Source organism: Crotalus tigris, unplaced genomic scaffold (assembly GCF_016545835.1).
Source record: "Crotalus tigris isolate CLP2741 ecotype Arizona unplaced genomic scaffold, ASM1654583v1 scf7180000017753.6788120, whole genome shotgun sequence".
Lineage (NCBI taxonomy): Eukaryota > Metazoa > Chordata > Lepidosauria > Squamata > Viperidae > Crotalus > Crotalus tigris.
This window is the reverse complement of record NW_024096615.1, coordinates 5,949,812-5,975,413: the sequence shown is the minus strand read 5'-3', so window position 1 is coordinate 5,975,413 and position 25,602 is coordinate 5,949,812. Positions and strand designations below refer to the sequence as shown.

Below are 25,602 nucleotides of genomic sequence, written 5' to 3'. Positions count from 1 at the left end.
GAGCTGATTTTCCACAGTACATTTCCTGACTTAATTGAAGAAATAGACCAAAAAAAGAGAGAAGTACGTATAATCAGACCTGGGATGAAAATTGTCAAGTGTTCTGCCTCTTAGGAGCCAGCCGTGTGCAGCCGCCGCCAAAAAAGCTAATACAATCCGGGGTTGTGTAAATAGAGGCACAGAATCAAGATCACGTGAAGTACTAGTACTGCTTTATAAAGCCCTAGTAAGGCCACACCTGGAATACTGCAGCCAATATTGGTCACCATATCACAAAAAAAGATGTTGAGAGTTTGGAAAAAATTCAGATTAGAGCAACTAAGATGATCAAAGGCCTGGAGACTAAAACATACACTCTCTGTGGCCAACTTGCCATGGCCAACTTACACGTGGGACAACTCACGTGGCCAACTCTCTGTGGCCAACTTGTCTTGGCCAACTTACACGTGGGACAACTCACCTGTGGCCAACTTGCTGTGGGACAATTCAACAATTCAATTTAATTCTTTAAAATAATTAAAAAAATATATTTTAAATTTTGTCTTTCACACTTCCTTTGGCTTCTTTTATTTAACGATTCTATTCCACCAGGTCTTCGATATTGCTGCAACTCTTGTCCTGCGGCGAGTTGCCCCACAGCATCTCGGCTGCAGCAAGTTGGCCACAGGGAGTTGGCCGTTGTCAATTTAACCGCAGTGAGTTGGCCATGACACGTTGTCCTAGACCCTGTTCAAGAAGCATCCTGGCACACCTTGAACAACAAGTCAACCTTTCTGCAATGCGACCCCCCTTTGATGTCGGAAAGATCATTTAAGCCCTGAATTCACTGGGGAAAGGAGTAGCCAGCATCCTTTTTTCCAAGATCCCATATCTACCTGCTGAGATGGATTAGGGATGGGCACGGGGTTTAGTTTATGCCTGAAGGCGGGAGCAGATTTGGGCCTTGGTCTTTTAATTTCAGGCTCTTCTGCTCTTTGAAAGCCAAGGTCCTCTTCACAGGGTTTTCTTGAAGGCAAGTGTCCAGGGTCTCCCGCCTCCTCCCTGTAGTATTGTCCTGAGGGTCTACCTCGCCCCTTGAGAACACAGGAGTCTGGCTTCTGTTCAATGGAAAGTGGGGGCTGGACTGTCGCTGGACTAGGAGGGGGGGATCCCGTGGTCACGGTAGACTCCGAGGTAGAGCTGGCCTGCTGTTTGTGTTTAAATTTAATAGAATCGCTTCTAGTTGGAGGTGTTGGCGGAGTGGAGACGGCTTCTGCTTTGGAAGGCTGGGCTGACGGTCCCAACATCGGATTGGGAGACAGATAATCCATCTTGGGAGGCGTCAAGGGTCTTTTGAAAGTGTCCGGGTCAAAGATGGATTTCCTTTGTTTGGGCTTTTTGTACACGGAGAATTTTTCCGTTTCTGCCGGACCTAAGTTGACCAGCACTTTGGGCCAGGTGCCACCGCTGTGTTTCCCGCCCGGTCCTTTGTCTAAGGCGCTCTCAAGCACAAGGCAATCTGCGACTGTGGGTTCAAAGGAGAGCCTCTGGTTGTCCAGGTTCACTATCCCGTAACTTGGGTCTCCGTACCCATCGGGACCGAAGGATCCGAGGCTGTGTTCCGAATTACTGTGGCACTCGTGGACTGTGTTCCTGTGGGAGTCGGTATGTAAAACGCTACTGGAAAACGGTTTCAGACTGCAGTACAAGCTGTTCTCTTGATCGCTCTGATCCTTCTTGACATCCATTATGTCCGGGCTGAAAATATCGGTTTGGGTTGAACTGTTGTGTTTTAAGTTCCTTTTATTTTGAACCTGTACGTCTGACGGGTGAGTCCTGCCATTGGAGATCTTCTCCGAATCCTTAAGGTTTTCAAATATGTTTTGGCCACTCCAAGAGGAACACGAGCTCTGAGGATAAACCTGGAAGGAGGAGAAACAACATCAGCTGGTTGCAGAATTTACAGATGCAGCTGTGCAATAGAGCAGTCCCAAACCTATATATGAATCTACCAATGTTTAGTGCTAGGCTGCTCTGAAATACATTAATATTTTGTACCCTTATACTGTTACAAGAAAAGCTGAATTCTAAAAATCATGTAAAATACGTTGATTTTTTTGGGAATTTATTTTGTAATTTATATTGTTTTTTTTAATTAATTATGGGACAGGGGGGTACTCTAACATAGTTTCCTCCCCTAAAACCTTCTAGAAGTGTTGGTCTAAAAAATTTAAAATCCCATAGAATGCATACATTTAAAACAAACACAGAGAAGTGGAATTCACTACCTTAAGATCTATGAATTTTGGAAAAATGAAAATCTACCATTTCGAAAATTTTGGACTGTGCAGAAATGGATAGATTAACTTTGGAGATGAAGGAGAAAAAAGATTCAATTTATTTTAAAACTTGGGAAAATTTTTATCGATGGTTAGAAATATGTCAAAATATGATCAGAATTTAAAATTGAATTGAATTTTAAAATTGAATAGAATAAATGATAGACTCTTAACTAAGTGTTATTTCTTAGATTAATAATAGTTTTTTTTATTAGTGATTTTAAATACTAATGGTGATGACTAGAATTAGTTAATATGTTATTAAGTATGAATATTGATTTAGAGGAATTTTAATTACAGTACTTATCTAATTTTAGTTTTATGATTATAGTTAACTTTATCTTTATAATTATTTAGTATTATACAAATTATGTTTATTTAATATTTAGATCCAGATGGTAGCTTATTTGTTAAGGCTTGGGAATATTATGGGGGGTTACCCCATTATTGTACCTATCCTTATCCTACCCCAAATTCCTATTTCCATTCCCCTTATGCCCGTATTGACCCTATCTTTTCCTTACCTATATAAAACCTAATAAAATATTTATATATATATATAAAAAGATTTATGAATGGCCAAAATATTGATCGCTAGTTTAGAGGATTGGATAAATTCAGGAGGACAGGCCTAATGAAAGCAATCGGTAACTTAAGTCTCCTTCGTCATCTTCCGGTTGGAAATGACATGCTCCCACTTGCTGAAGTGAAGGGAGCATCCTGCAAAAAACAGATACAAGGAGAAAGACATGACAATTAAGTAAGTTGCAGGATCCAATCTGGGTTGGTTTTGTCTGCCAAGCTTTTGGACTCCAATATTCAATTTTGCAGCTACTCAGATTGTTGGACGAGCAGGTAAAAAAACAACCAGGGAAGTGACTGAAGCCTGGGAAACGGGCCCCTGATCAGTCAACAAGAATGCTGATTTACCCCCTGCCTATCAAGTACTTAGAAGATGAGGGCCAGGCAGCATCCCGGTTCACATGTGCACATGCGTGTGTAAAAGTGCCTGCCCCTCCCTTTCTCACCAGGCCAGCAAACCAGAAAGGTTGGGGAACTCTGCTTTAATGGGCTGCCCAACCAGAGGGCTGATTTCTCCACTCGAAAAGATGCTACAACGTGACGTATGAGTCAATTTTGCTTAATCTTCTGGTATGTCATGATCTTCTTCACAGGAAGAAAGGGGGATGATGCATAGTGAAATATCAGAAGAAGAAGAAGACAACTGCAGAGGCGGTTGATACAATCCTCTCCTATGAAATAAATATTATTCACTGACAAAGACTACACACTCTTTATTCCTGCTCACCTTCATCAATGAAAGTGTAAGAGACTCCCGGCAATTTCGCAGCAAAGCTTCGCATTCCGTCAGTGATTTATTATCTAGTGCAATTCCATTTATCTGCAGGAAAATGGAGACGTGTCAAGCATGCAACAGTCAGGACTCTGGCTTTCCCCATTGTCTGAAGGTGGCCAAAGGGATACTGCAACTGTCATAAGTATGTGCCAGTTGATTTACAACAAGCATTTAGCGATCATTAGAAATTACAACTGACCCGAAAAATAGGACTTACCACCTGGATCAGAAATTTTGATGGGTTAGGCCCCTTCTATGGCCCTGTGGCAATCTGGCCACATTTACAGCTGTTTGTTTTATGATAGTTGCTTACCAACCACTTATAGTTAGCATGTAACTTGAGAAGAAATATCTCTGCTTCCAGCTTCCCGTCTCATCTGATTTGAATTTCTATTGTAAATCTACTCTATGAACTAAAAGCAGACTGGAAAATAAATTTACCGCAATGATCCTGTCTCCCACAGTGAGGGACCCATCCTTGGCCGCTGGACTGCCCGTCGTTATGGTGGCCACAAAGACGCCATTTTCTAAACCAATTCCGCTATCTGAAATGGAGAAGACCAAAGCCAAGGTGAATTTTTAGCACTCAATTTTGTTCTGAGTTCTCGGCATCCGGCAGCAGCGAGGTGACTTTGGAAACTAAAGCAAAGCCTGGTTTGGTCAGGATTTTGGATGGAAAAACTCCCAGGAATGTCAGGGATCAGGCTAAATTGGGAAGTTTTTTTTTTTTAAGTCATCCAGAATGATGACCTACTACTGCCAAGAAAAACATCGTATATGGTGACGTCCATGAAAGAACTGAGATTGACTTACAGGAGACTTCTAATTTAGGAAAGTCGGTATCTTAACAGCTACTGGACATAGCGATGCAACCAGGGCCATTGCAAAAAAAAAAATGAAATTGGACGTTTTAGAATCATTAATACGAAACAGAAAACATCTTCCATAACAGGCCTTCCAGTCTTAGAGGAACACAGACAAGGGAAGCCAATCAATGTGCTTATTCCCTTGGATAGCAAATCCAGGAACGCAGACGAGGGAATCTACTTAGTCACTTGGTGAGCGAATCCATGAAGAATGCAGTGGAAATACTGGCTGGATCCCCGCATATTTGCCCGCCTGACTCTGAGGCGCCACGGGGAACTCACCTTTGTGGCCCGAAAGGCTGATGTGTAGCGGGGTCACAATCTTCCCTCCCAAGGACTTCCTTCGCCGGACCACCATATTGATAACTCCTCCGCCATTAAGGACCGCTTTTATGACTTGTTTTTTGTCCTTGTTGGTAAGATCCACGTCGTTTATCTTCAGGAGCCAATCGTTCACCCTGATTAATTAGAAATGAATTAGACTTTTTAATTAATTAATTAATTTTCTAGCAGGACTACCCGATTCTGTTAATAGCACAGAGCTGAAGAAGCTTTTTGGATGAGAAGGGAAAGGTCTTCAAAGAAAAACAAGGAAGTCCAGTGGCTTCCTGAAAAAGGACCTTTGGGTCAACCAGGACCTGGATGATGGAGAATCTCCATAGACCAGGGGTAGGCAACCTTGGCTCTTTTATGACTTGTGGACTTCAACTCCCAGAAGTTAAAGTCCATGAGTCATAAAAGAGCCAAGGTTGCCTACCCCTGCCATAGACATTTAGCTATTCAGTTCAATTCAACTCCAGTGTCTGGACAAGCCACCCACAGGATACCTTAATCGGCCGTCTGCAATGCTTCCTTTGTCGACTTTGGTAACAAATATCCCGCAGTCTCCAGGAAGATAAGGTTCGTTCACTCCTTCGGCCACATCGAAACCAAGAGCCTTCAAATCCATGTCTTCCTAAAAGATATGAACGCGACACACATTCGCCTGTAGTAATTTCTTACAAAGGACACGGCGAGCACATGCGAGGTAATTGCTTCACCTCCTATCTCTGTTTGCTGGGAACTTTCAAGCCGTGGAGCTCTTACTCCCGACTTAGGAGCATGGTCTTCCACTTACTCTGTCTTTCTCGAACTCGACTACTTCCGTTTCCCACTCCATGGAATCTGTGTCGATGGCGGAATCGTGGGAACTGTGAGCCATCAGCTGCCGAAACCGTGCCTCTTTCTCCAACTGATTCTCCATCTTCTCTCTGGGGAAAATCGAACATCACAATCGGGACGAAGAGACCGTTTTTTCTCTCTCACCCTTATATGCGCAATTTCAAGGCTTGGGTTCTGATTTCAGGTAAACCAGATCGCTGCTTAATAGGCAGGGGATCCAAACATACTACTCTGAATGAAATCTGCTAAGTGGGCAAAGAATGAATCTCTCCTAACCCATTCAGACTAGAGCATCCTGGTTTATTTGTCTTCTGATTCAAAGTTAGTCCGATAGACAAATCTATTTCTTTCTTTCTTTCTTTCTTTCTTTCTTTCTTTCTTTCTTTCTTTCTTTCTTTCTTTCTTTCTTTCTTTCTTTCTCTTTCCTTCCTTCTTTCTTTCCTTCTCCATCTTCCTTCCTTCCTTCTCCATCTTTCTTCCTCCCTCCCTCCTTTCCTCCCTCCTACCCTCCCTTCCTTCCTTCCTTCCTTCCTTCCTTCCTTCCTTCCTTTCCATCCTCGCCTGCCTGCCTTCCCTCCCTCCTTCCTTTCCCTCCCACTCTTGTCTTTCTTCCTTTCTTCCTTCCCTCCCTCCCTCTCCTTCCTTCCTTCCTTCCTTCCTTCCTTCCTTCCTTCCTTCCTTCCTTCCTTGGTGGCACAGTGCTTAGAGTGCAGTATTGCAGACTAACACCAGCCACAGCCAGTAGTTTGATCCTAACTGGCACAACATTGACTCAGCCTTCCATCCTTCTTTCCGAAGTCAGTAAAATGAGGACCCAGATGGTCGAGGGCAAGAGGCTGACTCTGTAAGCTGCTTAGTCAGGGCTGTAAAAGAACGGCGAAGCGGTATATAAGTCTAAGCGCTTTTCCTGTTGCTATTTGTACCCTAGCTGGCCAACTACTGACAAGCAAAGACAATGGAGAAGCCAGGTTCACTTAACCATCGTGTGACCTCCTTAACCACTGCAGCGATACACTGAACAACTGTGGCAAGGAACCTTGTAAAACAGGGCACAACTCCCATTCAACAACTGTCTCCTTTAGCACGAGAAATGTTGGGCTAATTGTGCTCGTAACTCAAGGACGACCTGTGCTTTCATGCCATAAATATCCCGTCCTCCCAGGGCTTCTGCCTGGAAAGAAAGCCCTGACACAGAGGATGCAAAGAGTTTTGTATCACCTACTTCAGTTCCTTCAATTCACGTCCGGCATCGTTCTTTTGCTTTCTCATGTCATCCAGGTTGCGAAGGGCCTCCGCCAAGTCGCTCACGGCACGGTCCCTTTCCCGTCTCAGGTTATCGCACAAAGTTCTTCAAAGAAATGGAAACACAAGGTTAGAGGGCTGCTGTGGTGTCACAACAAGAGTCCCCACACAGCCTCCGTGCCCCCTTCTCTAGGACAGAACACAGGCAGTCCAACCAGCGCAACTAGATCAATCAATGAAATAACCTTTAGAAGGACCGATGGTTCTACGTGGAGAACCTTTTTCTCAGCTAAGCTAAACAGGATTAGTAGACCCGATGGAAGTTTTCAGATGGGAAATCTCTGCCTACTCTTTCACTCTATTACGTGCAATATATATTGGGAGCAGGGAGTACATAATTTAGTGACCATTCAAAGTTGTAACAGCACTGGAAAAAAAGGGACTTACGACCGCTTTTCGCACTTACGACCTCCCCAGCATCCCCAGTGATCATTTGATCAAGCTCAACTGCGTTTTTTTCCCTAAAGGTACAGATTCCTTTAATCGATTAATCTTTAGTATGGTTGCAGACCTGCAAATGGCACCTTTGATCCTATTCAAAAAGCAGAAAGACTTTAATCCATGAGTTGAAAAAAGATCAAGTCTTCTGTGGCCATCTTGTCATGGCCCACTCTCTGTGGCCGAAACTGGACGTTTTTAAGACGAGACTGGACAACCGTTTGTCTGACGTGGTATAGAGTTTCCTGACTGAGCAGGGGGTTGGACTAAAAGACCTCCAAGGTCCCTTCCAACTTTATTATTATTAGTGCTGTTGTTGTTGTTGTAAATAGGGGACTACGTGTACAGTCCTGGATAGTGCAATTTCCTAGAAAGGATGGTTTTACCGTATGCTCTCTCGTTCGGCAACGATCTTGTCCCGCTCCTGGAAAGCCCAATCCCGTCTACATTTGGCAACTTCTGCTTCTTGCGTCGCTTCTCTTAACTCCTGTGACATGGCCTCGTACTGCTTCCGAAGGATTTCTATTTCTTTGTTTGCCCTTTCTACATCCAGCGTGGCTGAATCTTGTATCTGCGAAAAAGCAGATCACGGAATCAGAAGCAACGCCGGATGATAGGAAAGCGGGCGCTCAGAGTTGTGGCCGGGAGAACCCAAGCCAGATTTAAAAAAAGAAAAGAAAAAGAAATTAAAACATTCTGACAACATGGTTTGAAAATATTGGAAGCTCTGGATTTATTTCAATAGAACCCCAATCATCTATCATCCGTTCTGTGGTTGCTTCCGTAGAGTTTGCTTTGATTGCTAATGCATTTTACATCAGGTTTTTTTTTTAAAAAAAAAAAGAAAAGAAAAGAAAAAGAAATTAAAACATTCTGACAACATGGTTTGAAAATATTAGAAGCTCTGGATTTATTTCAATAGAACCCCAATCATCTATCATCCGTTCTGTGGTTGCTTCCGTAGACTTTGCTTTGATTGCTAATGCATTTTACATCAGGTTTTTTAAAAAACAAAAAACAAAAACAAAAAATAATTTGCGCTCAGCATAGGTACAATTTGCAATTTTTATTATTATTATTATTATTATTATTATGGGCAAGGATTTTATTTCCCCCACCTTCTGAATTAGTGAGCCTGTATTCTGCAATCAGATTAAATCTCGGTTGTTAATGGGATCCTCTGAAGAACTCACTCTTATTCTTATGCAATTGTTTATGTAATTTATGTACAACGATTAAGTGAAGTTGCTTTTTTTTAAAAAAAAGGAAAAGAAAAAAAAGAAAAAGAAAAAGCAGAGAAATTGAAAAATTACCAAGCAAGTTCAACAAATTTGGCCATTATAAGAAATAAAACAAAAAAACAGAAAAATGCCTCTTTCTCTCCACACTGTGTCCTACTGTTTGCTTTTGTGTTTGGGTATTTTATTCTGTAATCTAATAAAATGCCTTTTCTTTTTTTTTTTCTTTTCTCTTTCTCTCCCCACTTTGTCCTACTATTTGCTTTTCTGTTTGGTATTTTATTCTAGATGAATCAGAAGTTGGAATTAAAATTGCCGGGAGAAATATCAACAACCTAAGATATGCAGATGATACCACTCTAATGGCAGAAAGTGAAGAGGAACTAAAGAGCCTCTTGATGCGGGTGAAGAAGGAGAGTGCAAACGTTGGCTTGAAACTCAACATCAAGAAAACCAAAATCATGGCATCCGGCCCTCTCAATTCCTGGCAAATAGATGGGGAAGAAATGGAGGTAGTGACAGATTTTATTTTTCTGGGCTCCAAGATCACCTCAGATGGGGACTGCAGCCAAGAAATTAAAAGACGCTTGCTCCTGGGGAGGAAAGCTATGGCAAATCTAGACAGCATCTAAAAAGCAGAGACATCACCCTGCCAACCAAAGTGCGTATAGTCCAGGCCATGGTTTTCCCAGTTGCAATGTATGGCTGTGAAAGTTGGACCATAAGAAAGGCTGAGCGCAAAAGAATTGGGGCCTTTGAACTATGGTGCTGGAGAAGACTCCTGCGAGTCCCCTGGACTGCAAGGCGTTCAAACCGGTCAAGTCCTAGAAGAGATCAACCCCGACTGCTCTTTAGAAGGCCAGATCCTGAAGTTGAAACTCAAGTACTTTGGCCACCTAATGAGAAGGAAGGATTCACTGGAGAAGAGCCTAATGCTGGGAAAGATTGAGGGCAATAGAAGAAGGGGACGACAGAGAATGAGATGGCTGGATGGAGTCACTGAAGCAGTAGGCGTGAATTTAAATGGACTCCAGAAGATGGCAGAGGACAGGAAGACCTGGAGGAACGTTGTCCATGGGGTCGCGATGGGTCGGACACGACTTCGCAATTAACAACAACAACATTTTATTCTGTAATCTAATAAAATGCCTTTTCTTTTCTTTTCTTTTCTTTTTTCTTTCTCTCCCCACTTTGTCCTACTATTTGCTTTTCTGTTTGGGTATTTTATTCTGTAATAAAATGCCTTTTCTTTTCTTTTCTCTTTCTCTCCCCACTTTGTCCTACTATTTGCTTTTGTGTTTGGGTATTTTATTCTGTAATCTAATAAAATGTTATAAAATTTAAAAAAAAAAGAAAAGAAAAAAGGACTTCCAAGAAAACAGCATCCTACTCCGCAATCGTTAAAAAGAGTCACAGTATTACCTGGCGCGCCTGGTAGTATTCTCGTAGTAGGTGGTCCCTCTGGATAATGGCTTCCGTCCTCTCCTTCCTGGCTACGTCCCGCTCTTCTTTCACGGTCTCAATATCCTTACATGCCTGGTCCAGCTCCTTCTGGGCCTCAGCCTTATCCTTCACTTCATGGCAATATTTTTCCAGAAGCTCATTCCTTTCGCAGATGGCTCGGTCCCGCTCCACCAGAGCAGAATTCAGCTCCTGAAAGAGAAGCAACCCCTGGTAGGTCCGTCAACTGCTGGAAGAAGCTTCTCATGCAATGAGCAGACATTGGACCTGTTCAAAGCTCCTGGTGTTGACCAAAAAGAAAACTCTAACTGCCGGGCATGTATGAGAAGTCGTTAACTAATAACTTAAATTTAAGTCATTTTCTGCGCACAACTTGTATGGAACCCAGGGGTGCTTTTTTTTTTCAGGAGGCAACTGGACTTTCTCGTCTTTCTTTCGAAGACATTTCCCTTCTCACCCAAGAAGCTTCTTCAGCTCTGACTGGATGGTGGGGAGTGGAAGGATTTATATTGCTTGCTGAAGAAGCTTCTAGAAAGGAAGGAAGGAAGGAAGGAAGGAAGGAAGGAAGGAAGGAAGGAAGGAAGGAAGGAAAGGAAGGAAAGAAAGAAAGAAAGAAAGAAAGAAAGAAAGAAAGAAAGAAAGAAAGAAAGAAAGAAAGAAAGAAAGAAAGAAAGAAAGAAAGAAAAAAAAATTGTTGGTAATAATGAAGGAATGACCCTGAGGACACAGGCAAACCTCCAAGTGGCCTCAACAACTCTCTAAAAGAAGGCAAATGACCAGCTGTCTGCAAGGGGTATAAATCCTTCCATTTCCCTTCCATCCAGTCAGAGCGGAAGAAGCTTCTTGGATGAGAAGCGAAACGTCTTCAAAGAAAAACGCGAAACGTCTTCAAAGAAAAACAAGAAAGCCCAGTGGCCTCCTGAAAAAGCAGCTTTGGGACAACCCTGATGGAGAATCTCCACAGATATTCCATACCTGTCTTAAAGCTTCCATTTCCTCACTGGCCACTTTCTTCTCCGAGGACGTGTTTTTCAGTTTGGATTCTGCCACCTCCAGCTCCGTCTGAAGCTTGTCTACTTCTTTGATCACCTGATCCCTCTCGCTCATGATGAGGCGATACTCGCTGAAGACCGAGTCCCGTTCCTCCTTGTATTTCTCCGCATCCTTGGCAGCCTTGAGCTGCACCGTTTTGTACCTTGTGGCTTCCGACTGCAGCCTTTCCATCTCCCTCTGCAGCTCCTTGTTCTGGGCTGTGGCTTTGCTCAGCTCCTGTTGTATGGTCTCAAATCTAGAAGCAAATAGCGAGGGGTGACCGTTTGCAGGAAAGGAAAGGGGGGTTTTGAAATCCCTTTTCCAATTAGAGCCGGAACACAAACTGTTTTAAAACAGTCCGAGTGGAAGCAACGTGGCCCACACGATTAGTAAGCAGAGTTAAACTTTAACCCCAATAAAAGGTGAGCGGATGTAAAGAGTCGGACTGTGTCTTAGTTTATCTTTCAATGTGCCTTTCCTTTTTCAAATCTACTTCACTTCCACCTCTTCGGAGGCAGACTGGGAAAGGAGTAGAGACACCGTGGAAGTAAGGACAGTCCACCTTTGTGGACTTTTCACCTCAAAACCTGTCTCCATATACACACAGACTCACATTTCAAATGTCAACTCACAAACAGGCAGAAAACCAACGGGGTTGTCCCAAAGGTGTTTTTTCAGGAGGCAACTAGACTTCTTTGTTTTTTTTTTCTTTGAAGATATTTCGCTTCTCATCCAAGAAGCTTCTTCAGCTCTGACTGGATGGTGGGGAATGGAAGGATTTACATTCCTTGAAGACAGCTGGTCATCTGCCATCTTTTAGAATTCATTGCATTCCTCCAGGTGGCCTCAATGCCTCTCTAAAAGAAGGCAAATGACCAGCTGTCTGCAAGGAGTATAAATCCTTCCATTCCCCACCATCCAGTCAGAGCTTGAAGAAGCTTCTTGGAGGAGAAGAGAAACGTCTTTAAAGAAAAACAAGAAAGACCAATTGCCTCCTAAAAAAGCATCTTCGGGACAACCAGGACTTGGATGATGGAGAACCTCCCTAGATACCAATGAGGCTGGTTCCGTTACGTCTACTTTGGTCCTGAGAGACTGTAAGCACCACCAAGGAAGTTGAAAGAGAGAATCGAGTTAAGATGCTTCTACTGAAGGAGCTCTGATTTAGAAGACCCCGTTGGGGAAGCGGATATTTACCTTCTCAGAGAAGTAGAACATTGCTGCTGGAAGTGGATGGCTGTGTCCCGCTGCTTCATCAACATGTCCATCTGTTTCTGGAGACATTTGTTTTCTTCTTCGATCTGCTCTAACCGGCTCAGATCACTATTGTGACTGGCTATTTTTTCATTGTACCGCTTTCTTAGTGCATCGTAGTCCTTCTTCACAACTTCTAGCTTATCCATGGCTGTATCGTAGAGTTTATTCAAGATCTCCGATGACCCATTCTGCTTCATAACCTACACGAAGGGGAAAAAGACTTTGAACAAAGCTTTGTAGCAAAAGTGAGACACATCTCAGTCTTATTTTAAGCCCAGGAAAGCCCAGTGAGTTTTTGTAGCCACACTTGGGATACTGCATCCATTATATGTTACTTATATGTAAGGGTGTAGGTCTATACATATGTAGTATATAGTATGTTTAAATGTGTGTTATGTATGTGTATACTTTGAGAGCAAGCAACTTTCATTTTTAATGTGTGCCATTGTGCTCACAATAAAAAATGACAATAAAGGTTATCTATCTATCTATCCATCCATCCATCCATCCATCCATTTTTAGTCACTATGGTGTAAAAAAGATGTTGAGACTCTAGAAAGAGTGCAGAGAAGAGCAACAAAGATGATCAGGGGACTGGAGGCTGAAACACATGAAGAACGGTTGCTGGAATTGGGTATGTTTAGTTTAATGAAGAAAAGGACTAGGGGGGTGACATGATAGCTGTGTTCCAATATCTCAGGGGTTGCTCCAAAGAAGAGGGAGTCAAGCTATTCTCCAAAGCACCTGAAGGCAGGACAAAAAGCAACGGATGGAAACTAAGCAAGGAGAGAAGCAACCTGGAACTAAGGAGAAACTTCCTGACGGTTAGAACAAGTGAACAGTGGGACAACTTACCTCCAGAGGTTGTGAATGCTTCAACACTGGAGGCTTTTAAGAACAGATTGGACAAGTCTTTGTCTTAAATGGTATAGGGTTCCCTGCCTGAGCAGGGGGTTGGACTAGAAGACCTCCAAGGTCCCTTCCCATTCTCTTCTCTTCTCCTCTCCTCTCCCTTCCCTTCCCTTCCTTTCTATTCTATTCTCTATTCTATTCTCTATTCCATTCCAACAATCATGAATACCTTGTCTCAATGCAATTTAAAGGTAGATTCAATCATTCTCTGCACAGTGAAAAGTTGAGCATTCTCTTTGTTTCTTAAGGCATTGTTTCAAAAACCTCATTTCCATATGAACAGACGCCTTACGCATTAACGTAAAAAAAATGCTAAAGTGCTGTAACATTCAAAACAAAAAAAAAAGGCAGGTGGAAAAGAAAATTTGGAGTCTGAAGAAGGAGGATAGAAAACACATGGCTATGCTTGAACTCTGACATTTTAGAAGATTCTAGAGAACCAAGGACAGCCAAGAAAACAAGGCAAAACACCAAATGATTTGCAACACTGGTCAACATCTAGACCCCCTTAGAAGTCACACTGTGTTTGTGCTTGCCTTACTGTGTGATACGTTGTGCATATGGAAAGTATTTCTGCTTGAATTTGTTTAAAGAGCAGGTCATTTTGAGCCTGAATGGATCAAAAATGAAGTTGGGCAGGGCTGGGAAAAATATTCCTGAAGTTTCAGGCCAGTTTTTTTTTTAACTGAATTTATTTTTCCTTGCCTTGCTTTGTTTTCCAGATGTGGTATATATTTCCTGCCCTGCTCAAGCTCCCTTCTCTTTGAAGTGGCTTTAGAAGCAAATGGTTAACCAGGACAAACAGCCTGCTTGCTTGCTTGCTTGCTTGCTATGTACATTTATTTATGTCACTCCTGTGTTTCCTCCTCACACGCTTAAGACAGCTCTCCATTCTAAAAAGGGGCCACCAAATTCTGCAACAGCTGCAGCTTCTAAAAGGGTCAGACTACAAGGAAATAGCCATTTATTGCTTCCCATACCTTCCTGTTTGAAAATTGCTGAGCTTGTAAGAATAGCAATTTTGGGAGGATAATAGGAGGAACCTCCCAAGTTATATACAGACATTTCCCCCCCCCCCATAAAGAGCAGGTTTTGCTTTGGCGTGTTCCCTCTTTCCTCAAACCGAGTTGCAGATTATCCATTCTCTGGGGGCCTGACATATATAACGTATCAAGAGACTTTTCAGTACAAAATCATCACAATTTAGGAAGTCTTTTTCATTCACAACTATGAACAACAATCCAATATTTGAGGGGCTGCCCCAAAGAAGAGGGAGTCAAGCTGTTCTCCAAAGCGCCTGAAGGCAGGAGAAGAAGCAACGGATGGAAACTCATTGAGGAGAGAAGCAACCTAGAACTAAGGAGAAACTTCCTCACGGTGAGAACAATTAACCAGTGGAACAACCTGCCTCCAGAAGTTGTGAATGCTCCAACACTGGAAGTTTTTAAGAAGAGACTGGACAGCCATTTGTCTGAAATGGTCTAGGGCAGGGATAGGCAACCTTGGCTCCTTTATGACTCATGGACTTCAACTCCCAGAATTCCTGAGTCAGCTATGCTGAGGGGAAAGGGAGAGGTTTCCAAGCTGAGCCATGCCGGCTGAGGAATTCTGGGAGTTGAAGTCCACGAATTATAAAAGAGCCAAGGTTGCCTACCCTTGGTCTAGGGTCTTCTGTTTGAGCAGGGGGTTGCACTAGATGACCTCCAAGGTCCCTTCCAACTCTGTTATTCCATTATAATTAATGTAGCAAAAAAGAGCTCATCAGTTTGAATTACTGTTCAATCTAGATAGGGCAGGGATTTTCAAACTTGGCCCTTTTATGACCAAAAAGTTTATAAATGGAAACACATAAATTGCTCAGATTGGGAAAAATGTAACTAGAGTGCCTAAATTCTGCAAAAATCACAGCCGAAAAGCCATCAGGAATGATGGAATGCAAGCAAAACGCTAATTCAATGAAAAGTGCTGCTAAGGCATTAATGTCATATTTTAACTGTGAACAAAAAGTAATCCCCCTTTCCTATGGAAATCACTGGTCATCCTTGACTCACCACCGAAGGGGCGAATTGCGATTCCCCATTGGCTTTGCTTGCCAGAAGATCACAAAAGGGGATCATGTGATCTCCCCCCCCCCGGGGACACAGCGACCGTCATAAATAAGAGACAGTTGCCAGACATCTGATTTTTGATCACGTGACCGTGGGGATGCTGCAACGGTCGTAATGTGGAAAAATGTCCCTAAGTCAGTTTTTTTCCAGTGCTGTTGTTAACTTCAAACAGTCACTAAATGAAAAATCCTAATTAAAAAAAATATCAGGGGAAGGAATACCTGCTGCTGTTGGCTGCGTAAGTTTGTTATTTCCTTCTGGTCCTCCTCGTGAAGCCTCTTCATTTCCTCACACAACTGCTGGAGGTGATTGTGCTCCCGCACAAACTGGCTGTTCTTCCTCTTCAAGGTGTCCACGTCTTCCTTCAGCTGGGACTGGTCGCCTAGCAGGCGGCTGTGTAACGTACTGGGGCAGGAGAGAAAGGCAACACAAGTAAGGCCGGAGGAAAAACGCTCCCTGGCCTTTCGCTCCTTGGAAATGAAACAAAAAAAACCAAAAGTGACTTTTAAAGGAGAGAGTGAAGGAGCGATTCCCACGGCTGGCCTTCTCCCTCTGCTGAAATACAGGGAAAAGGCTTTAAGGGCCATCAAGTATTTGGACATGAAAAAGAGCAAAAATTTCAAATCAAGATTAACTTTTTTTTACTGTTCATGGACAGGCCAATGCAATTTTGAGAAGAGGAGGAGAAGGAGAAGGAAGAGGAGGAAGAGGAGGAGGAAGAAGAAAAAAGGAGGAGGGGGAGGAGAGGAGAAGAAGGAATAAGGGAGGAGGAGGAAGAAGAGGAGGAGGAGGGGAAGGGGGGAAGAAGAAGAAGAAGAGAGAAGAAGAAGAAGAAGAAGAAGAAGAAGAAGAAGAAGAAGAAGAGAAGAAGAAAAGAAGAAGAAGAGAAGAGAGAGGCGGAGGAGGAGAAGAGAGGAGGAAGGGGGAGAAGGGGAAGGAGGAGGAGGAGGAGGAGGAGGAGGAAGGAGAGGAGAAAGGGAAGGGGAAGGGGGAAGAAGAAGAAGAAGAAGAAGAAGAAGAGAAGAGAGAAGAAGAAGAAGAAGAAGAAGGAGGGAGGGAGGAAGGGGGAGAAGGAGGAAGGGGGAGAAGGAGGAAGGGGAAGGAGGAGGAGGAGGAGAGGAAAGAAGGAGAAAGAAGGGGAAGGAAGAAGAAGAAGAAGAAGAAGAAGAAGAAGAAGAAGAAGAAGAAGAAGAAGAAGAAGAAGAAGAGAAGAAGAAGAAGAAGAAGAAGAAGAAAAGAAGAAGAGAAGAAAAGAAGAAGAAGAAGAGAAGAAAAGAAGAAGAAGAAGAAGAGAAGAAAAGAAGAAGAAGAGAAGAAGAAGAAGAAGAAGAAGAAGAAGAAGAAGAAGAAGAAGAAGAAGAAGAAGAAGAAGAAGAAGAAGAAGAAGAAGAAGAAGAAGAAGAAGAAGAAGAAGAAGACCAAAAACAACTCCCTGGACTAAATTATGATCCAGACTGAGTATAAGAAAGTTAGTATTTCCAACTCTAAGAGAATCTATTCAATGCAAAGAAAAAAGGGTTACTGGTGTGTACTTTTACTCACTGGTAGAAATCAGCTTCCTTGGCAGCTTCTTCACATCTGATTAGTGTCTTGGTGTGTTGGTTCTGTAGTGACTGTAGATCTGACATTGCCTTCATACACTGTACCTTCAGTCTTTCATAATCGTGGTTTGGTTTGGGGTTAGGCCTACCGGAAAGAGAGGCTCATGCGAGTAAGCTGAAGAATCCTTGGGGAGTTTGGTCAACAGTATGCAAGGGATTCATCACCAGTTTCTTTTAAATGTTCAGCTCTAGGCCACAACCAACCAAAGAGAATATTTGTAGCTGAGCTTGCTTTTTTCTTGCAGACGTTTCATGACCCAACTAGGTAACACCATCAGTGCCAAAAGGGAGTGGGGTTTGTTCTCAGTTTATATTCTAGTGGCTTGCCCTGTGAGTGTTGGTGAGAGGGGTCTATGACAACTCACCACAGCCAACTTGCCACGGGTGACTTAAGAAGAAGGAGAAGGAGAAGAAGGAGAAGGAGAAGGAGAAGGAGAAGGAGAAGGAGAAGAAGAAGAAGAAGAAGAAGAAGAAGAAGAAGAAGAAGAAGAAGAAGAAGAAGGAAGAAGAAGAAGAAGAAGAAGAAGAAGAGGAGGAGGAGGAGGAGGAGGAGGAGGAGGAGAAGAAGAAGAAGAAGAAGAAGAAGAAGAAGAAGAAGAAGAAGAAGAAGAAGAAGAAGAAGAAGAAGAAGAAGAAGAAGACGAAGAAGAAGAAGAAGAAGAAGAAGAAGAAGAAGAAGAAGAAGAAGAAGAAGAAGAAGAAGAAGAAGAAGAAAGTCATAGAAAATGATAAAATTAAACTGCTCTGGGACTTCAGAATTCAAACAGAAAAGCACCTGCAACACAACACCCCGGACTTAACAATTGTCGATAAGAAAGACAAAAAAAGTCTGGATAGTGGACGTGGCAGTGCTTGGAGAAAGCAGAATAGAAGAGAAAGAACTGGAGAAGATAATAAAATACAAAGACCTACAAATAGAAATAGAAAGACTATGGCAAAAGCAAGCAAGGGTAGTACCAATAGTGATAGGCTCCTTGGGTGCAATCCCAAAACAACTGGAGCACCACTTGAACACCATTGGCATTGACAAATTCGCCATTAGTCAATTGCAAAAGACGGCCTTACTAGGAACCGCTTCCATCCTGCAATGATATCTGTGATACCGTCAAACATCCACATCTGCCTATCCCAGGTCCTGGGTAAGGACTCGATAGGTAGACAAAATGCCAAATCCAGTCTGAACATCTGGCTGACTGTGCGATGATCCATAATAAGAATAAAGTTGGAAGGGACCTTGGAGGTCATCTAGTCCAACCCCCTGCTCAGGCAGGAAACCCTAGACCATTTCAGACAAATGGCTGTCCCGTCCCTTCTTGAAAGCCTCCAGTGTAGGAGCATTCAGGGCTTCTGCAAAGCCGCCAAAGTTTCAGACTTGAGACAAATCTCAGCTTTCTCCCCTTTCTCCTCTCACCTGCAGTCATCAAAGGTTGACCCCGGGGAGGACAGGGCGAGGCGTTTGCGCAGGTCGTCCCGCTCGCGGGTCACTTGGCGAAGCTGAAACAGGATGGTCTCCACTTTTTCATTCATCTGCCTCACCTCCACCGGGGCAGGAGGGGGAGACGCCGAGGCCTTGCCGGTTGTGCCTGTGACCAAGCCAAAAACAACAACAACACGGAAGCGGAATTATGAGGGTTAGAAGAAACGTTTTCAAGACAGAGACAGTCCTCGGTTTAGTCAGTGAAAAAAATTGGCTTACAACCATTTTCTCCACTTACGACCGTTGCAGCACCCCCGTGGTCACGTGATCAAAAATCAGGTGTTTGGCAACTAGCCTGTATTTATGACGGTCGCAGTGTCCCAGGGTCACGAGATCCACCATCTGCGACTTTCTGACAAGCAAAGTCAATGGGGGAAGCTGGATTCACTTAACAACCAGCTTATAACTTAACAAGGTCGTAAAATGGAGCAAAGCTCATTGAACAACCGTCTTGTCTACAAATGGAAATGGTGGACTCTATTGGCATCATAAGTCAAGGACTACCTGGTTGTCAGCCATATGGTTTCTCCCGTTCCACCAGACTGGGCATGCTCGGGGTCTCCTGGGTGAAAAAAATGTAACCCAATGAGACTTAAGAAGCGTAATCCCTGAAGACATGAACAACTCCTAATCCTGGTGAATTCCCAGAAAAACATCAGGATTTGCCTTTCCCTCCAGGCATTTGGGGGAAGCTGTTGAAAGAGCTCTGTTGTAGATCTGGGTGTGTGCAATTAGTTAGTAGAGCCGTGGTGGCGCAGTGGTTAGAATGCAGTATTGCAGGCCAACTCTGTCCACTGCCAGCAGTTCGATCCTGACCGGCTCAAGGTTAACTTAGCCTTCCGTCCTTCTGAGGTCGGTCAAACGAGGACCCAGGGTCAGGTCCACCAGCATGTTCTGCCATTCTGTGGAAAGGGAGGGTGTGTGTGGAGGAATGTTTGCTGATTTCCTTCACACGCTTTCGCTTTTGCTGTAACCGCTGGGGAATTAGGGAGGGGGACTGTCTTCCGAGACTGAGCAGATTCTCTCCCAGCCAGTTCCAGCCTGACTTCAAGGCCAACGTGCCCTGAGGGTGCCTTGTTATCTGCCTAGCACCTCAGCGTTCTCAAAACAACCTTGGGGGAAACGGAGGAATTGCTTTGAGCTTTGCGTGGGGCTCTCGGATTTCACCTGACTTTACTGCAGGGACCACATGACCCAGGGACACAGCAACGGTCGTAAGTATGAACCAGTTGCCAAGCATCCGAATTTCAATCATGCGACTGTGGGGATCCTGCAATGGTCGTTAAGTGTAAAAATCGGTCATAAGTCACAAAGGAACATAACTCAAGGACTACCTGTATCACCAGCTAAAGGATTTCTATTTTCACCCAAACGCACAACTGTCATTATTTCACACTTTCGGATATCTGCCTCCATTCCTAATTCAACCCATCTCATCCCTCCAAGTATGCTTCAAAAACTTGTTGCTAAAATTCAAAATGGCTGATTATCTGACTATCCTGAACACCCAACGTTTTAATATCCTGGTAAGTTCCAGAAAAATGTCAAAAGGCTAAGAACATTTTTGCAGCAAATGATGCAAAACAAATTCAGCACAGCAAGCTCGGAAGAGAGTAATCTGGTAGTGGGAGTCAATCCCAGATACTCCACAGTCTTTAGAGAAAATCTTTTAGTTATTTCTTCTGCTGATCTGATCCTGCTTTATGCCTCCGATTATGATTAATCAGACTGCATTTACAGTTCATTTTCCTGGACAACAGTGGAAGTGTCAAAGGACACTTTTTCCCTCAAAAAAAAAAAAAGAGCAAACGTTCTTATGACAATTCCACAGGTTTTTTTTACAGTACAGTTTGTGGAAATTTTTGGAAGGAAGGAAGAGTGGGGAGGGGGGAGGGAGGGAGGGAGGGAGGGAGGGAGGGAGGGAGGAAGGAAGGAAGGAAGGAAGGAAGGAAGGAAGGAAGGAAGGAAGGAAGGAAGGAAGGAAGGAAGACAGACTGGCAAGGGAGGGAGGGAGGGAGGAAGGAAGGAAGGAAGGAAGGAAGGAAGGAAGGAAGGAAGGAAGGAAGGAAGGAAGGAAGGAAAAGGAAGGAAGGAAGGAAGGAAAGAAGGAAGGAAAGAAGGAAGGAAGGATTTTTGATTGGCAGAAAGAGAGAATGATCTTTGAAGAGTGGTTGTTATGATGACAGTCAAACCTCCATGGAGTTCACTTTTAAATAAACAACAGAAGTTCTTTTCTCTTTTTTTAAAGGCACTGTTCATCTTACTGGGCTAAAAAGACCGGCAGAAATGTGATTTAAACCATATGGGCTGGCCGTGCAAAACAAATGCCAGCCGCTCCTCAAAAGCTCAGGAGGAACCGATGTTTTTATTTATTGAAAGATTATCTCACTGACCGAAGCCTGTATCTTTTGCAGCAGACACAACAACAGCTTTCCCACAAGCCTGACTTGCAACCAAGAAAACAGCCTGGCCAGAGTCCTGAAACTGTTCCTTTATTGCAAGAAAAGCTAACTAGTATTCAGTGACTGCTACATATTAAACACAATCTCTTATTTATATGGGTGCAAATGCTTCTTCTGCTCTCATTCGCCACCTTTAAAGGGTGGTGGGGAAGGGACGGTCTCCAGGATTCCCTGTTTTGAACACGGGACAAGCTGCAAGATTTCAGCTGTGTGGAAATTGCTCCCACGAGGGTCTCAGACAGATCCGTTTTCCGGACTTTGCCCCAGACGCATAAATTTTTTTCCGAGCCTCCCTAGAATTAAAACCAGATTCCGAAAATAAAACCCAAGTGGGCACCTACTTAATCATGCACGGCTAAGCTTTGTGCACTATTTAGAGCACTTGCCTAGCATAAAGCTTGCTGGAAACTGTATAATTAATGAAACAGTCTATAGGAAATGAAATCTAAATGTCTAAGGAAGTCCTCAGTCATCCAGATCCTGGTTGAGAACTTCCTTTAGCCATGCACTTTGGGATGAACCCCCTTCGAAGGGTGCGGGAGCATGAACGGATTTCCAGAAAACATTGCAGACTACAGGAACCATCTGCGCTTCAGTTAGCGATGCAGACAACACAGACTCGTCCCCAACAGCCTGCGCCTGTCTCCAACAGGGAAGGGACACATCCTGCAGCCAAGAAGGCTCCACACACATTTGCACCACTCAGGTGACCCTGAGGATACAGGTAAACCTCCAGGTGGCCTCAAGGATTCTTTAAAAGAAGGCAAATGACCAGCTGTCTGCAAGGAGTATAAATCCTTCCATTCCCCACCCTCCAGTCAGAGCTGAAGAAGCTTCTTAGATGAGAAGCAAAAAATCATCAAAGAAAAACAAGAAAGTCCTGAAAAAGGCACTTTTGGACAAACGAAACCCAAGCACTTTTGTGAAAAGGAAATATGCAGTCAAGCTAGTTCCTTTACTGGCTTAAGAGTCGCCAAGCAAAACAGAGGTTTCATAGGTTACTCTCCGAATCTTGGTCCAAATGAAAATCAAGGAACAAACCCTAAAGTTTGCATTCTAAGCATAGATTTTGAGTGAGAACATTCCCATATTCAAACCAAATAACCAAACCAAATAACCAAAGAGGCAAATCTTTACTTACCCGTACTGCTGAGAGAACTACTGCTTTCAGAGTCCGAAGGCATTATAGAAAGAACGCTATACGTTGATCCTGGAGAAAGGGGGGAAAAAAAGGCGATATAAGGGCTATTAACTCTACCGTGCTGCACTTCTCTCTTATCCGATTCCTATACCATCTCCCTGTTTTCCTGAGCCATTTGCCCTGTAATTTTGTAGTTAGGTTCCCAATGAAAGCAGTAGGCTTCTCCAAGCAGGGAAGCTGATCAAGAGCAAGAATAAGTTTCAAATAGGAATTTGAATGATTGCCATGAAGTTGATTGATACAGGACCTAGCTATTCTATTCTATTCTGTTCTGTCCTGTTGTTCTGTTCTGTCCTGTCCTGTCCTATCCTATCCTATCCTACTCTACTCTATTCTGCATTCTAATCTGTTCTGCATTCTAATTTATTCTACATTCTACGCTATTCTATTCTATTCTATTCTATTCTATTCTAGTCTAGTCTAGTCTAGTCTAGTCTAGTCTAGTCTGTCCTATTCTGTTCTGTTCTGTTCTATTTTATTCTATTCTGTTCTGTTCTGTTCTATTCTACTCTATTCTGCATTCTAATCTATTCTACATTCTACGCTATTCTATTCTATTCTATTCTATTCTATTCTAGTCTAGTCTAGTCTGTCCTATTCTGTTCTATTCTATTGTGTTCTGTTCTGTTCTGTTCTACTCTTATTCTGCATTCTAATCTATTCTGCATTCTAATCTATTCTACATTCTACGCTATTCTATTCTATTCTATTCTATTCTATTCTATTCTATTCTATTCTATTCTAGTCTAGTCTAGTCTATTCTGTCCTATTCTATTCTGTTCTGTTCTGTTCTATTCTACTCTACTCTATTCTGCATTCTAATCTATTCTGCATTCTACTCTATTCTACTCTATTCTATTCTAGTCCATTCTATCCCATCCCATCCCATCCCATCCCATCCTATCCTATCCTATTTAGTTATGTATGAGATTTATGTAGTTTGGAGGAAAACTGAACCAAACACAGATTTGTTTGCAACCCTCTTCTTCATAGGCGTGATAGCAATCTCTGGCCGATTTTCATATATTTTCACATCTCCAGTCCACTGACTGGTTAACAGTCTAGCTCTGCTCCATGGGTTTCCTCTCTGAAAGCTTTCCACTGATGTATTCACAAAATACTAAGAGTATTAAGAAAAGAGGTCTCTTTTCCCCTTAATTATGTCTAGTCACAGTCACAGAGCAACTTAGAAAACAAGCAGCTGGTGGCAGACAAAGGCGAAAAAATAACATACGGAGCATTAACAGGTGGCAGAGAAATTAAGACTCAGAAATTTAGGGAAGACATTAACATATTCAACTGAAAGTAATTAAGTGAAAGACTGTTGTTCTGTCATGAACCTCAAATGGTTGCCTAATTTTAAAAAGCCAAAAAATGCTGGTTGCGGTGATTATTTGAATAAAAATGGATCTAGGATATCTTTATTCAAACGCCTATGAATAGAACAGAACAGAAGCAGAGCAGAACAGAATATAGAGTAGAGTAGAGTAGAGTAGGGTAGAATATAGAATAGAATAGAATAGAATAGAATCTGGAAGGGACCTTGGAGGTCTTCTAGTCCAGCCCCCTGCTCAAGCAGGAGAACCTGTACCACCTCAGACAAGTGACTGTCTATGCTCTTCTTAAAAACCTCCACAATTTCAGGTGGCAAACTGTTCCACTGGTTAATTGTCCTCACTGTCAGGAACTCTCTCCTTAATTCCAGATTGCTTCTTGCTCAAATTATGCTCAGCAACCTTTAAAAAAGGGATACTCCGTTCACACAGAGGTTGTCCTTGGCACGCAGCCATTCATTTAGCGACTGTCTGAAGTCGCAACGATGTGGGAAAATGTGATTTATCATCCGTTTTTCATGCTTACAACCACTGCAGCATCCCCGTGGTCAGGTGATCAAAATTCAGGCCCTTGGCAACCGACTCGTAGTTACGATGGTTGCACTATGTCCTGGGGTGGGTCACGTGTGTGATCCTCTTTTGTGTCCTTCCGACATGCAAAGTCAACGGGGAAGAATTCGGATTCACTTAACCACCGGGTGACTAACAATTGCAGTGATTCCCTTAGCATCTGTGGCGAGATATGTTCGTAAAATGAGGCAAAACTCACTCAACAAATGTCTCGCTTAGCAACAGAAAATTTGGGACTCAGTAAGTCAAGGACAGTCTGTACTTCCTTTTCTAATCTCCTTCGGAGGTTGCTTATTAACTTCTTTTCAGTTACTAGAAACCGTTCGGTCAGCAGGTCTGCCTTCCCTCCTAAATGAAAGAAAATTTTAAGTACCATCTTAAAAAAACTTTTTTTAAAAAATGAAATAAACAGGAAAAAAAAAAGCCAATTAAGACTTTGCTTTTAGAAAGCTACCGACAGATTAAGGCTCCAGATGAATTTTTAAATGAGATTTTGGAATTAATTATAAAGAGTCCTTCCCGTGGGAAAGTCAGCTTGTTCCTAATTTTTTTTTTCCTAACGCATAAAAGCCTTAACAGTTTTAAGAAGTAGACACTAGAGGGAACCAAAGGCTTTCACGAAAGGAAAAGAATGCATAAATAGGATAAAAAGCTACAGAATGGTACAAAGTGTGATAAAATTTGAAATACCGAAGGATATTTTTGAAAAAAATGGAACCGGATACTAATATCAACATTGCCATTCGTGATATTTGCTTCTTTGGATAGACTGTGTCCCCCTGCCCCCCAAAAAAAAGGTTTTGGCAGAAATGGAACAAGTTTTATCTGACACTCAAAGTGGATCTACAAATGACGTTAGAAAGAATAACACGGGAAAAATGTTTCATTGGATATGCAATGACAGATGCTTTAAAAATTGAAAGGGAATTGACAAGTAAACCAAGAAAATGATCTGGATAATTCTTTATTACTGACTTTACAAAAAAATTTGTTAAAGCTCGGACAAATCTTATGAGAAGAAATCAAAGAAGAAATGAGAAGAAATCAAATTATGTGGCATTTACTGGAATGGACTGAAGATTAAGATTGTTTGAAGTAAAAGAAAGGAATATAACATTGATTTAGTTGATCAAGGTGAAGACAGAGAAGTTGTTCTTTGTGGCAATGCTTAAAATGGCTTTTGCCAACACTGGGATTGAAATGTTGATGCTTTATAGCTTATAGAGATGGGGCATGAGATGAAGAGAGCATTAGCCATAAATTAAGAGAAGGTTGCTTAAATTGTTTATACTTCTTGTGATGAAAGTTGGAAGTCTTTCCTTTCCTTCTCTCTTCCTCCTTCCCTTCCCTCTTCCTCTTTTCCTTTCCTTCTCTTCCTTTCCTTTCCTTCCCTTCTCTTCCTCCTTTCCTTTCCTTCCCTTCTCTCATAATACTAATACTACTAATAATAATGTTGGAAGGGACCTTGGAGGTCATCTAGTCCAACCCCCTGCTCAGGCAGGAAACC

General features: G+C 42.7%; 1 protein-coding gene across 3 annotated transcripts in view; it reads right to left on the bottom strand.

Moving 5' to 3' along the window:
• DLG5 (discs large MAGUK scaffold protein 5) overlaps positions 1 to 25,602 on the bottom strand; it is an 88,727-nt gene that overhangs the window by 39,192 nt on the left and 23,933 nt on the right. For 2 of the 3 annotated variants that reach the window (XM_039340795.1, XM_039340794.1), the window contains exons 2-16: positions 22,132 to 22,200; positions 18,463 to 18,634; positions 16,993 to 17,136; positions 15,672 to 15,855; positions 12,371 to 12,630; positions 11,117 to 11,429; positions 10,103 to 10,333; positions 7,829 to 8,013; positions 6,925 to 7,050; positions 5,659 to 5,791; positions 5,369 to 5,496; positions 4,824 to 4,999; positions 4,117 to 4,220; positions 3,628 to 3,720; positions 876 to 1,901 (exon numbers count right to left, since the gene is read on the bottom strand). In XM_039340795.1, coding sequence (XP_039196729.1) covers positions 876 to 1,901; positions 3,628 to 3,720; positions 4,117 to 4,220; positions 4,824 to 4,999; positions 5,369 to 5,496; positions 5,659 to 5,791; positions 6,925 to 7,050; positions 7,829 to 8,013; positions 10,103 to 10,333; positions 11,117 to 11,429; positions 12,371 to 12,630; positions 15,672 to 15,855; positions 16,993 to 17,136; positions 18,463 to 18,634; positions 22,132 to 22,200 — 3,344 coding nt within the window. The remainder of the gene's footprint in view (positions 1 to 875; positions 1,902 to 3,627; positions 3,721 to 4,116; positions 4,221 to 4,823; positions 5,000 to 5,368; positions 5,497 to 5,658; positions 5,792 to 6,924; positions 7,051 to 7,828; positions 8,014 to 10,102; positions 10,334 to 11,116; positions 11,430 to 12,370; positions 12,631 to 15,671; positions 15,856 to 16,992; positions 17,137 to 18,462; positions 18,635 to 22,131; positions 22,201 to 25,602) is intronic. The other variant, XM_039340797.1, reaches the window with a different exon arrangement.